Source organism: Petromyzon marinus, chromosome 1, assembly GCF_048934315.1.
Source record: "Petromyzon marinus isolate PM22_M1 ecotype Great Lakes invasive population chromosome 1, UKy_Petmar_22M1.pri1.0, whole genome shotgun sequence".
Classification (NCBI taxonomy): domain Eukaryota; kingdom Metazoa; phylum Chordata; class Hyperoartia; order Petromyzontiformes; family Petromyzontidae; genus Petromyzon; species Petromyzon marinus.
In genome coordinates this window covers 8,934,940-8,947,727 of record NC_133667.1, presented here as the reverse complement: position 1 = coordinate 8,947,727, position 12,788 = coordinate 8,934,940, and the positions used below count along the sequence as shown (strand labels likewise).

The following is a 12,788-nucleotide window of genomic DNA, read 5'->3' as shown; positions in this document are numbered from 1 at the left end:
CTCTGTGTGTGTGATATCTCACTGTGTGTGATGTCTCTCTGTGTGCGATGTCCCTCTGTGTGCGATGTCACTCTGTGTGTGATGTCCCTCTGTGTGCGATGTCCCTCTGTGTGTGATGTCCCTCTGTGTGCGATGTCCCTCTGTGTGTGATGTCTCTCTGTGTGTGATGTCCCTCTGTGTGCGATGTCTCTCTGTTTTGTCCCATTTTCACCTGTGTTGCATTCGAAACGTCGTGATTTAAATTTTATTTTACATGTGATTTATTTAAATTTCATTTTATTTCTACGTACGTGACTTTGACCGAAAGAACCAATGAGTATGTTACAGACTAGTTGAGTGTATCGCTGTGATGTCTACTTCGTATTTGTGGATCAGGCATTACGTCGTCATATGTTGTATGATTTGTTCTGGATATCCACAGTCGCACACTGGAGTTTATTTTTTTTATTTTTCATATATGCCAATTGATTTGGTTACTCTGCAAACACCAGAGGAATGTTGAACAGCAAGCATATATTTCACAATGTTGTACGACGTTTCGCAAATAGATTACATCCAGCATCATCATCATCATCATCAGGTGCTAACAAGGCTCAGATCTCGAGAGCTGCTTTGCTGAAACGCCAAATCAATTGGCGCGTTTGCTCCCACGTGACACATTTATTTCAGTGGCTCTCTTGGGCGGTGGGGAGTTATAGTAAAAAAATGACACTGTACCTAAACGATATAACCCAATAGAAAAAAACGTTATTCACGGGAACAAAATACAGAATTAAACGAATAGCCTCTCTGTACAGGGAATTAATGCACAAATTCGCCGAGAATTTATTAAATAAAAATTTCATGCATGGGTCTCCCTGTGCAACCTTTCATATTTCCCCTTCGTTAAGCCTGGTTCCCAGTCGCACTTTGATCTCTCTCCCCGTTACAAAGTCTCACCCTGGCTAGCTGGGACATGTTTTCACCAACTCAGTTAAATTGGCGCCTTCGCATCACACGATCTCCTCTGTTGAGGGCCAGATCAGGCCTGGCTTGCAACCCATGTTAGCCATAGCCATGGGGTCTATAGCGAAATGTGCTAACAACTGCTGTGCCACCACACTGAAAAATTCTGCAAGCAGACAATTGTGCCACGTGAATAGTGAGCGAGTGAACAAGAAGGGAGACACATCCCTGGAAGTACGGTGGGAGTCAGAAAGAGGAACAGATGAATTAGAGATCATGCTGCAGTTAATGACCTCATTCTAACTCATGGGCTTTCACAGGACACGTCGCTCAAAGAGGTTCACGGCCGGAGATCTAGAATAATGCGTGGAGATCTAGACTACTCTACGGGACGTCTGGCAAAAAAAAAACATTACCAAGCTGTAGCGTGTACAAAATATTTTGGCTACGTGTCGTGGCGGGTACTGCAAGATCCGACCGTGTCCGGCCAGTGCTCGCCGAGCTGCCTTGGCTTCCGATTGGCGAGTGAATACATTACAGGGTCGCACTCATTACACACAAAGTGCTCGCAAACAAATGAACCACAATATCTTGCTCATCTCGTCGAGGAACGTAAACCATCACTTGAACTTCAGTCACCCTCGCAGCAGCTTCTGGCCGGCCATCGAACAAAGATGGTCACCGCATCGCTCGCGCTTTCAGACGCGCTTCCCCAGCCGTCTGAAACGCTCTTCCTTCCGATTTTCGGAGCTACGCACTTTTAAATCTGTGATTGAAAACTCATTTCTTTGGACTGCTTTTTGTGTTTCGTTTGTTGTCCTTTCGCCGCACCTCCGTATGGTGCCAACAGAAGTTCAACATACAGGCATACAATAACGATGGCGTGGCAGCCAAATGGAGGGAATATGTCCTGGAAGGCTGACGAGGGAGAGCAATGGAATTGGTTTGTTAGCAGGTGCCAGGGGGATCATTGCATTGCAGGACTTTGAGAGATGGTGATGACTTGGAGATACCTTAATCTAGCAGTAAATTGTATGCTTGGTTCTTTCGGTAAAGGCACGTTAAAGGGAAACAATAAAATATATATAAAAAATATTGTTTTATAATTTTTTATTATTTTATTGTTTCCCTTCAACGTGACTTTACCGAAAGAACCAAGAATGTGAATCACTGCAGTCGCGAAAGCTTTAAATCAAAATTTAGCAGTAAATTGTTCATGGCTGATGAAGGTGATAGTGACGATGATTACCACGGGAATCGACAACACAGTTATCAAAATGTTGAAATGAATCAATAACGAACGATTGAGTGCCCTTTATTAATTGTAGATGCTGAAAGATCAAGATTTGAATGAGAACCTGCAGACCGGCAGTGCTTTCCGGAGGAGTGAAAACATTGACAACGCCTTGAGGCGGATTGTGGAAAGGGCACTTGCATCGCTGAACTCAGTGGCAGAAGGTGAGACGAGCCGGCTCGGCGCACAGGCACGGCCATTATGAACCTTCTAAGATTCATCCGGTCCCAGTGTGACAACACAGGACCTCATAAGTACAGCCCCCAGGACTCTGACATGACCATTATGAATCTTCTAAGATTCATCCGGTCCCAGTGCTACAACACAGGACCTCATAAGTACAGCCCCCAGGACTCTGACATGGCCATTATGAACCTTATAAGATTCATCCGGTCCCAGTGCTACAACACAGGACCTCATAAGTACAGCCCCCAGGACTCTGACATGGCCATTATGAACCTTCTAAGATTCATCCGGTCCCAGTGCTACAACACAGGACCTCATAAGTACAGCCCCCAGGACTCTGACATGGCCATTATGAACCTTCTAAGATTCATCCGGTCCCAGTGCTACAACACAGGACCTCATAAGTACAGCCCCCAGGACTCTGACATGGCCATTATGAACCTTCTAAGATTCATCCGGTCCCAGTGCTACAACACAGAACCTCATAAATACAGCCCCCAGGACTCTGACATGGCCATTATGAACCTTCCAAGATTCATCCGGTCCCAGTGCTTCAACACAGGGCCTCAGAGGTACAGCACCTAGGACTCTGACACGACCAGAACCTCAGAGTTACAGCCCCCCAGGACTCTGACACGACCAGAACCTCAGAGGTACAGCACCTACGACTCTGACACGACCAGAACCTCAGAGGTACAGCACCGAGGACTCTGACACGACCAGAACCTCAGAGGTACAGCCACCAGGACTCTGACACGACGATGATGAACCTCATAAGATGCATCCGGTCTCAGTGCTACAACACAGAACCTCAGAGGTACAGCACACAGGATTCGTGGCCAATATGAACCTCATGAGAGATATTATATGGTTCTTTCGGTACTACATCATGGGACCTTCTCTGCCAGTACCAAAATATGATAATCGGTTTTTCCCCTATTTTTTCTGGCAACGAAACAGCTGTGTTAAGATGTTAAAACACCAATCTGAAAACCTCCACAAGGAATCATGTCACTGCATTGACCACAATGCTTGTGGTCAGAATGCAAACAAAAAAACATTCTCTGATAACATATGCATTGTCCTTGTGGACCAATCAGTTTCAGATAAGGCCCACTGAGCTATATAGCTCCTTTTTTAAAGTGACCTGGCCTAACGAAGTGGCTCAGCAGGTATACATTGATAGCAGCCCAATACTCTAAACGCGTCTTTCTAAATGCGGAGGAAAACACTGGAGGATTCGGAGAAAAATCCACGAGACTAAAGGGAGAACATGCAAACTCCAAATAGACAGGCGTGAGGGTTGGGATCAAACCCACGACCTCTTGCATACCAGGCAAAGGAAGTAAACATCTCGCCACGGCGCCCCAGGAGTAATTGTCTCAGTGCCCGGACCATTATCAATCCTCTGAGTAAGAGTCCCAGTCCCAGTGCATGAAGCCAGGTTTTTCTCCCCGTTTGCGGTTCACCTTGCCTACAGACAGGACCATTTCGACTCCACCCTCATCGACCAGCGACGTTACTCCTGCACTGATCCCGATGGTCCCCCAGACATCTCTCACCGTGCAGGACCTCGTCAAAATAGGAGCCTTCACCGACATCCACAGAGGTCAGTAGAAGGTTCACCCCCCTGCCCTTGTAGTCTGGAGGTCTCTCCCCAGCAATTCATGCTTTGGACTTAACATCCATGCGTGGATTTTTAATAGGGCTTTTTTTCGCCTGTTTTTCTGGCAACAAAATTGAAACCTTTTACAAGGACTCGTGTGTGCATTAAGCACAACACTTGTGGTCAAAATGCAAACAAAGAGGGTAAAACCCTATTATTTTTATTATATTTTGGTACTGGAAAAGGAGGTCCAATGATGTAGATGCTCACCCCGAGCCCTCATTGTCTTTGAGCTGTACGCCTTTTGGCGTTCTCTGGTCTAGCACCAATTGAGACGAGGCTCAATAGAAAGCCATCTCTGGTGTGGACCAATCAGTTTCAAGGACAATGCAAATATTATCAGTGTGTTTTTTTGTTTGCATTTTGACCACAAGTATTGTGGTTAATGCACACATGATTCCGTGTAAAAGGTTTCAGTTTTGTTGCCAGAAAAAAGGGGAAAAACCCTATTATTATATTTTGGTACTGGCAAAGGAAGTGTAATGAAATGATTGATGTGATCACTTATCAACTGACACGTTCATCCATCCATCCACTTACTGACTCATTCACCCACTCTGTCTGGTCGAACCCCACCCCCGCAGGACTGTACGAAAACCGCCAAGTGGCCATCAAGATTCGCAAAGACGGTATCACCAACGAGCAGCTGCTTGAGGAGGGGCGAATGATGGGCGCCTTGCGGCACGACCGGCTGCTTGCCCTGCTTGCCATGGTCTCCGAGTCTCCTGCCACCCTCATCATGGAGTTCATGAGCAACGGTGAATGAGCAGAGCTGAAAAACGTGGTAGGGGTGGGGGGGATCTCAGTGAGAGACTGCAATCAAATGCACATAAAGACACAGATCTCCCACAAAGCCTTTTCTGGCTGTTGCATTTCTCTCCCCTCTGCTGATATTTAAATACCGCACCAACCTAGGAGAGGCACTGGACTGCTTTGGATCTTCGCCACTGGTGTTAGACGTAAGCGGGATTCGAACTCGCTGGGTTTCCTAGCTCGGTGCACGAACGACTATGCTACCGGTAATTGGAGCAGTGCAGTGCGCTACCGCTGCCCTAATAAAAAAAAAAGATCCCCCTGTATAGCTTTTTACCAGACTGTAGGGGTAAGTGATGTTAGCGAGCACCTATGAAGGCCCCCAACATACAAACACACACACAAACTACATTCCCACGACCAAACTGAGAAAATGGTATCGGCCTTTGATTCTGAGCAAAGTTAGCACCGACCGGACTGTGTGGTTCGCTGGTAGTGGGCTGTGTGGTGTACTTTGCGAAGGGAGCTGTATGCTTGTTTGCATGCCCGACAAATGAATTGTGACATCGTGGGGGTCAAAGTCAAAATGAGATGCGCATTGTGAGTGGCATCTCGCTCAGCTTGACACGAGGGCCATGCTTTTTCTTAAAACTGGAATTTCGGTGGCATATTGCTGTCGCCCCCACTGATGTCCTCTTTACCCCCCTCCCCCCAATGTGTGCAGATACTACTTTATTATATGTAGGGTGTGTGGGGGGGGGTCCACTTTCTATAACTTTTTGATTCAGGCCTTTTGAAAGGCTCTTATAATTTAGTTGACAGACAAACGGAACGCCGAGCTTTAATAATAAATTGCACCACGGAAATTTTACAAAAAATGATCAATTTGACTTGGGATATTCCACACTACCCTGCTACCCCTAGGCATTGATTCATTGTTGTCGAGAATTGGAGGTGGTTAGGTGGTGCATCGAGGCAAAAAACTAGTCAAGCCCTGTCACTGTGCTCCAGTGATTTTACAGAGCCGACGTATTCAAATTTATGGAAGTGATCTAGCAGTGACATCACTGGACAGCTATCTTGCTCTTAATCTTATACTTAAAGTCTTGATTCTCATAAATGAAGTATCAAACTCGTGCTGGAAAGCCCAGGACACATGGTTTGTAATCTTGGTTTCAATCCCTTATTTTAAACCGGGTTCTCAAGTGTTAGCGAGTTGATGGTCTCAGCCCGGTTGCCAATGTCTGTACAAAAAAAAATTATCCTCAAATCATCACGTTTAATTTAGTTTAGGTTTTTTTCTGGAGGGTGGAATTACCAGTTGTGAGATTTACATTTTAGTTTTAACTTGCAAAGTGGCAAACATTGTTTCTGTATTCTTAGTTCTTTCGGTAAAGTCACGTTGAAGGGAAACAATAAAATAATAACATATATATAAAACAATAAAAATTCTCATGACGTTTCGACCATAACACAAACGGTCGTCATCAGGTGATGACGACCGTTTGTGTTATGATGACGACCGTTTGTGTTATGGTCGAAACGTCATGAGAATTTTTATTGTTTTATATATATTTTATTATTTTATTGTTTCCCTTCAACGTGACTTTACCGAAAGAACTAAGAATATGAATTACTGCAGTCACGAAAGATTTAAATCAAAATTGTTTCTGTAGTAAGGCGTTTTGTTGAAATGTGCAGTAACTCGCACGTGTAGATAATAGGTCACTTGAAGGGATTTCAGAAGTACAGTAAAACCTTGGATTGCGAGCATGATTCGTTCCGGAAACGTGTTTGTAATCCAAAGCACTCGTATATCAAAGCACTCGTATATCAGTTGTGATCACGTGACGCTCGGCAGACAAAGCGTATACGGTACTACTCGTATTGCAAGACCTCGCTCGTTTATCAAATTAATATTTATTGAAAAATTTTGCTCGTCTTGCAAAACACTCGCAGACCAAGTTACTCGCAATCCAAGGTTTTACTGTAGTTCTATAACATCTCCGTCCACGGGTTGTTCTCTATATACACACAGCGTAAGCCACATCCAAATGGATGCTTAACCTCACGACGTGACGCTAAAAGCACAGTCGAGGCACATGATGGTTCATCACTGCTGGCTATGAATATTAAAAAAGTTTTTTTTTACCTACGTGACTTTACCAAAAAAAACCAAAGCGTATGGATCTTTGCAGTCACGAAAAGTAAATAAAAATTATACTGCTTGGTTCTTTCGGTAAAGTCACGTAGGTATAAAATAAAATAAATCACGACATTCCCACCTGATGATTGGATGCTTGTGTTGCGCCTGAAAAGTCGTGATTAATTTTTTTTTACCTACGTGGCTTTACCGAAAAAAACCAAAGAGTATGAATCTTTGCAGTCACGAAAACTTCAAATCTAGAATTTTAAAAGTTACCATTTTTATCTCTCTTGACAGCAATACCGATAGTGCTATTGATGTGTAGTTGGTGCAACGGGAAGGGTTCATAATTAGTTGATCAGCATGTGCTCATGTCACGTGCTTTGTGTATCCATGTATTTATTCATGTCTTTCTGTTCTCACGTCTTATTCTGTGTATTCGCATTTCTGTCTTCATATACATACACGTGTTCATTTCTCTGTGACTTTAATTTTTCTCCGTACTGTATTGATGTCTCTGTGCGCCCATGTCCCTCAATCTCCCTGTGTACTCATCTCCCTGTGTACTCATCTCCCCGTGTACTCATCTCCCTGTGTACTCATCTCCCTGTGTACTCATCTCCCTACATGCAACAGGAAATCTTCTGGCCTTCCTCGAGAAGAAATCTTCCTCCAACCGTGACCGTTACTACCTCAAAATGGCTGCCGAGGTACCCTTCGTTTTTTGTTTGTTACGGCCGAGTGGACGTAGTGGCAGGACAGGTGCGATGGCCCACGCAGCACGAGACGACACTCACATCCATAGTCGGTGGTCTCAAGCCATTAATGGAAATTCCATATTCCCATGACGGGATACAGTGGCATTGGCGCACGTCCCCCACGTGGTAGACGTTGGGAAGCCCTCCTCAAATAACACAGAGGGGTTTTATCAGATGATACGTAAGAAGAAATGTGCGCATGTATGTATGTATGTTGAACTTATTTCGCACCGCACGTAGCCAACCGTGCTAATTGGAGGTGCGGGGGAAGGACAACGAACTAAACACAAAAAGCAGTTCTAATAAAATCAGTTTTCCATCTAGATTTAAAAGTGCATAGCTCCAATGGCTTCCTAACATCGGAAGGAAGAGTCTTCCAGGTGGCCGCAGAAAAGCATCTGAATGCGCGCGATGGAGTGACCGTCTTTGTTTGATGGTTGCGTGATGGTTTATGCTCCTTGGTGAGATCAGCGAGGTGTTGCGGTTCATTTGTGGCAAGCACTTGGTGTGCCATGAGTGCGACCTCAATCTATTCTTCAGCATCCGGAATTCCATGCAGCTTCGGCAAGCACTAGAGGGACATGGTTGTGAATCGACTGTACGTAGGAGAAGGGAAACTCTGATATCACATTGGAGCGGGCAAATCTCGCACAATCTTTTTGCAGGCAATGTCTTGTCTGGAAGTGAATCTACAATTACCAATCTGATGCCTCGCTGCCGTATCCTGACCACCTCGTATCCCAGCCCTTCAACGCCTCGTGTTCCCAGGAGAATCCCAACCACCGGGCGTTAACCAGGCTCAGCTCTGCTGACGAGATCGAGCATGTTCACGGTGATTTGGTGGCGGCGGTGGTAGTTGGTGAAGTGATTTTTTTTTTTATGCCCTTCGAGGTGGCCGAGGGGATGCGCTTCCTGGAGGAAGAGGGCTGCGTGCACCTTGATCTTCGTGCGGCCAACATTCTTCTCGACGACGGCTTCGGCTGCAAGATCGCGGGATTCCAGCTCGTCCGCAAGCTCGCGGGCGAGGTGTATCAAATCAGTGAAGGTGACGACTCAGTCCTTGTGATCGTCATCATCATCATCATCGGTAGCAGCATTGTGTCGTTGCTCTGTAGACCAGGAGATTGATGATCGGTTGTCGCGTTGCCATTATTACCAAAATTCCCACCGTTACCGGCACTACAATCAGCATCAGCGGCACGATCATTTGTATCTTCACAAAATCCACCGCCGCCATCATCATCGTCACCATCAGCAGCAGCAGCAGCTGCATTAAAGGTGAATGAGTCTTTTGTTATTCACGATCGCAATTTGATTCAAGAATTGTCAAAACTGTGGGGGACGTAGCAGATTCTAGTGGCTGCAGGGGTCACGTGGCACGATTTCATACGACAAACGAATTGGAAGAATATACACAGAAAGAACCAACGAGTAATTCCTGAAGTCACGAAAGCTCCAAATCAAGTTTGGAAAAATATAGCTTTTTACACGTGCGATGTGTTAATCTTTAGATGAAATAATCGATAGTAATTGACTAATATATGCGTCTTTACACCTATTATGAATCACCAGCGTCATCATCATCATCAGCAGCAGTAGCAAGCAGGATCACTGGCATCGTCTCAAACATCGCCACCACGATCATCATCATTGGTCTCTGTGTGCAAGAACTTAGCATGTAACGAAGCATCACGGTCCTTCAGTTACTTCCTGTAGTTACTTTCCATTCATCATCATCATCAGCCATGGTCAATCCACTGCTGGGTGAAGACCTGCCCAAGCCATCACTACCCTCTCTCAAATCCGCGATGAACAGTATCCCCTTGTTTTTCGCGAGGGGATACGTTCCACAGATGCCCGCGAATAGCAATAAAAACATAAACAAGCTATTAAACACATGAACAGTATCTAAAGAACACAATAACATTAAAAACGTAAAGTAAATAAGAATTATACTCTTTGGTTCTTATAAATCACGACTTTCCCACCTGATGATGGATGCTTGTGTTGTGCCTGAAACGTCGTGATCAATTTTATTTTATATCTACGTGACTTTACCGAAAGAACCAAAAAGGATGGATTTCTGTAGTCACGAAAGCTTCAAATCAAGATTAAATAAAAATATATATTATTAAAGTGTTAATAATACTTTCAAAATGAACTCACTTTAAATTATGATGTTGCATCACATTCTCTCTCATCACTTTATCTCTTATCACTTTATCTCTCATCACATTATCTCTCATCACTTTATCTCTCATCGCTTTATTTCTCATCACTTTATCTCTCATCACTTTATCTCTCATCACTTTATCTCTCATCACTTTATCTCTCATCGCTTTATCTCTCATCACTTTATCTCTCATCACTTTATCTCTCATCACTTTATCTCTCATCACTTTATCTCTCATCACATTATCTCTCATCACTTTATTTCACCACTTTCTTTCTCTCTCTCGATATAATCGTGTAGAGTTCCAGATGCGATTCGTGGGTAGCCAAAAATCGCGGAATAGTAAGTCGGTGAATAACTATGGAATAATATAATCCGCCTAGAACTTGCGCAAAAGCTGTTCCATCGCTCCATCTGCACACGGTAGAGGCCCTCTCAGGCGCGTACCCTCATTTGGTTGCCAGAGTCGGTGTACGAGGAGGGATATCATCCAAAGATCTATGCGGTTGGATTGCAAATCTACACGCTGCACTGCCTTACCTGTGGGTGTGCAGGAGATATGCTGCCCGCACGCTGGTGTGCCGTCGAGGCGTTCACTACCAAAGTCTGGACGTCCAAGTGTGACTCCTGGTCTTTCGGGGTGCTGCTCTTCGAGATTTACACGGACGGCACCCTCCCTTACAAAGGTTCAAATGGCCCGCACCAATTCACGGCACCCCACAGTCATTTGAATAATCGCCGCCTTTTAGAAGAATGATTTCCTGCTGCAATTAATGACGTCATCTGAAAATTTCATCGCATCATTTGCCGTTTCACGTTTTTGTTTTTTTACGCCTCATCTCTACTCTGTTACTTACTCCGTCATGTTGAAGGTACGATTAGCGTATAACGTGCATAATTATTGACGTATACGTAATGAATATATCACGAGCGTACAAATCGATTTCGCTACTTGCCTAACTGTTTGTTTGGCTAACCGTGCGGTGTTGTTGTCCTGCCCCCAGACCTCCGATGAGCACGGTTGACTGTGTATGGTGCCCACCTCTTGACCGCGATCTTTTTTTTAATAACCGTGCTATCCGACGGGTGTAAAACTGTGACGGCGTCTGCTCCGTGTCCTCCATTGTTTACCCCTCCCCCACCTGACCTGCCCCCCCCCGCCCCCCCCCCCGACCCCACCACCCCTGTAGGGAAGACGCACAGGGAGGTGGTTGAGCTGCTGAAGCAGGGAACCCGCCTACCCCGTCCAAGCGTCTGCCCTGATGCCGTGCACCGCGTCATGTCCTCCTGCTGGCATGAGGACCCACTGACGCGTCCCGACTTTGGCGAGATGTACACCTCCCTGAGCTCACTCATCCGAGCCTAAGCTCCACTTTCGGGTTGACACCTTTTTCACTGTAATCCAAGCCTGGTACAGAGGATGTCGTGTGTTTAATCCCGACCCTGATGGCCGTATATTTGAAGTTTGCATGTTCTCTCTCGCTCCCCGCACTCGCGTTAATTTTTCTCTGGGTCCTCCGGTTTTTCCCTCCGCATTTAAAACCACGCGTTTAGAGTACTTACCTGCTTTAAGACCGGGAGCAAGCGAGGGCTTTACCATTCTGGCGAATTGCCCGATGATGCTGGATGAAATTACCAGCGAAACGTCGTACTCAAACTGTAAATGTTGTGGATTCACTCTTCAACACACCGGTGGGCTAAAGTAGCGAAATATTTGTCTTTTGTCAACGTGACACTTTTTTTTGCTGATTGGCCGTGTCGGGTGGTGGAGGGTTACGACACATTTATAAATAACGCGATCTAACCCAAAAACTTTTATTATGAATAATATTGGTCGCGAAAGCCTATGTGTTAAACTACTTACCTGCTATGAATTTCCACGCAATAAGCCACTTCGTTGAACCGTCAAATGTGGCCAGGTTACTTCTGGGGGAAAAAAAAGAGCTTTATAGCTCAGTGGGCCCTACCTGATCAAAATTAAAAAATATAGTTTTTAATAGATGTTGGGTTTCATTCCGGGTTTCAGCCGCTTATGATTAAATCAGGGTCTCAAGTCCTCTTCTTGCATTTGTCATCAGAGGTCAATATCCAAATCGCTTGACTGCTTTATTTTTGTACAGGAGCGAGTTTAGGTGATTTCTCTGAGCATGCATGTTGAGATAGCAGATACGTTAAGGTGGCATACATGGTTAACAAGGGATAGAATAAGTGGTGCGTTTTCAAAACACCGTTACTGATGCAGGTGCATTCTACTGCAGAAGGAGGGGGCATTCTCCGTGGATAATTTAGATTTCATCACGTTACTTAAGTCGGGTGATTGTGGAGTGCTCCTCCTCTTCGAATTTTGAGCTGTGTAACCCTTCCCAGACTGGCATCCTTGCTCGCAAGCTTCACGAATCATAATTGAAAAAGGAATTGAGAGGGACAGATTCACGTTGATTATAATGCACAACAAATAAGTCGTACTGCAGCTGCAGTGTCCACACTAGTCCTTTGTGTAGACATTAACGAATTAGCTGTCGGACATCGCATTAATTATTTTTAATGTTAATATAACTAAACTATATATTTAGTTATATTATGCAACTTGCATCCCGATTAGCTACAAAGTGGATGACGTTGAAATATATATATTCGGCGTTGATCCATAGTCTGCTCCGAACTCATAGTTGTATAGTTGTTCGTAAAGTGAGGAATGATTCGAGAGTTGAAAGTTCGTGTTAAGCCCGATGTGTGAGTGACTTTAATAGTGTGCTTCAAGAGATATGTTGCCTTGTGAAATGAGACGCCCTGTTCTTTATTCACCTCTGCGTGTTATTCCATTCGTCTTGGGAATTGGCTCGTATATTAATGAATGCTCCCTCCCA

The 12,788-nt window shown here is 44.8% G+C and overlaps 1 protein-coding gene across 1 annotated transcript; it reads left to right on the top strand.

Annotated features, from left to right (window-relative positions):
• Nucleotides 1-1,023: 1,023 nt before the first annotated feature.
• Nucleotides 1,024-12,788, top strand: LOC116943610 (proto-oncogene tyrosine-protein kinase LCK-like). The gene is made up of 7 exons (XM_076060761.1): nt 1,024-2,403; nt 3,906-4,034; nt 4,676-4,849; nt 7,627-7,700; nt 8,640-8,793; nt 10,476-10,607; nt 11,112-12,788. The coding sequence occupies exons 1-7, from the start codon at nt 2,274-2,276 to the stop codon at nt 11,285-11,287; spliced, it is 969 nt and encodes a 322-aa protein (XP_075916876.1). The 5' UTR covers nt 1,024-2,273; the 3' UTR covers nt 11,288-12,788.

Excerpts from the sequence above, each read along its gene's own strand:
- LOC116943610 (XM_076060761.1), top strand. The coding sequence starts at position 2,274 with ATGCTGAAAGATCAAGATTTGAATGAGAACCTGCAGACCGGCAGTGCT. Across the intron at positions 4,035-4,675 it reads CTTCACCGACATCCACAGAG|GACTGTACGAAAACCGCCAA; the intron begins GTCAGTAGAAGG and ends CCACCCCCGCAG. Across the intron at positions 7,701-8,639 it reads ACCTCAAAATGGCTGCCGAG|GTGGCCGAGGGGATGCGCTT; the intron begins GTACCCTTCGTT and ends ATGCCCTTCGAG.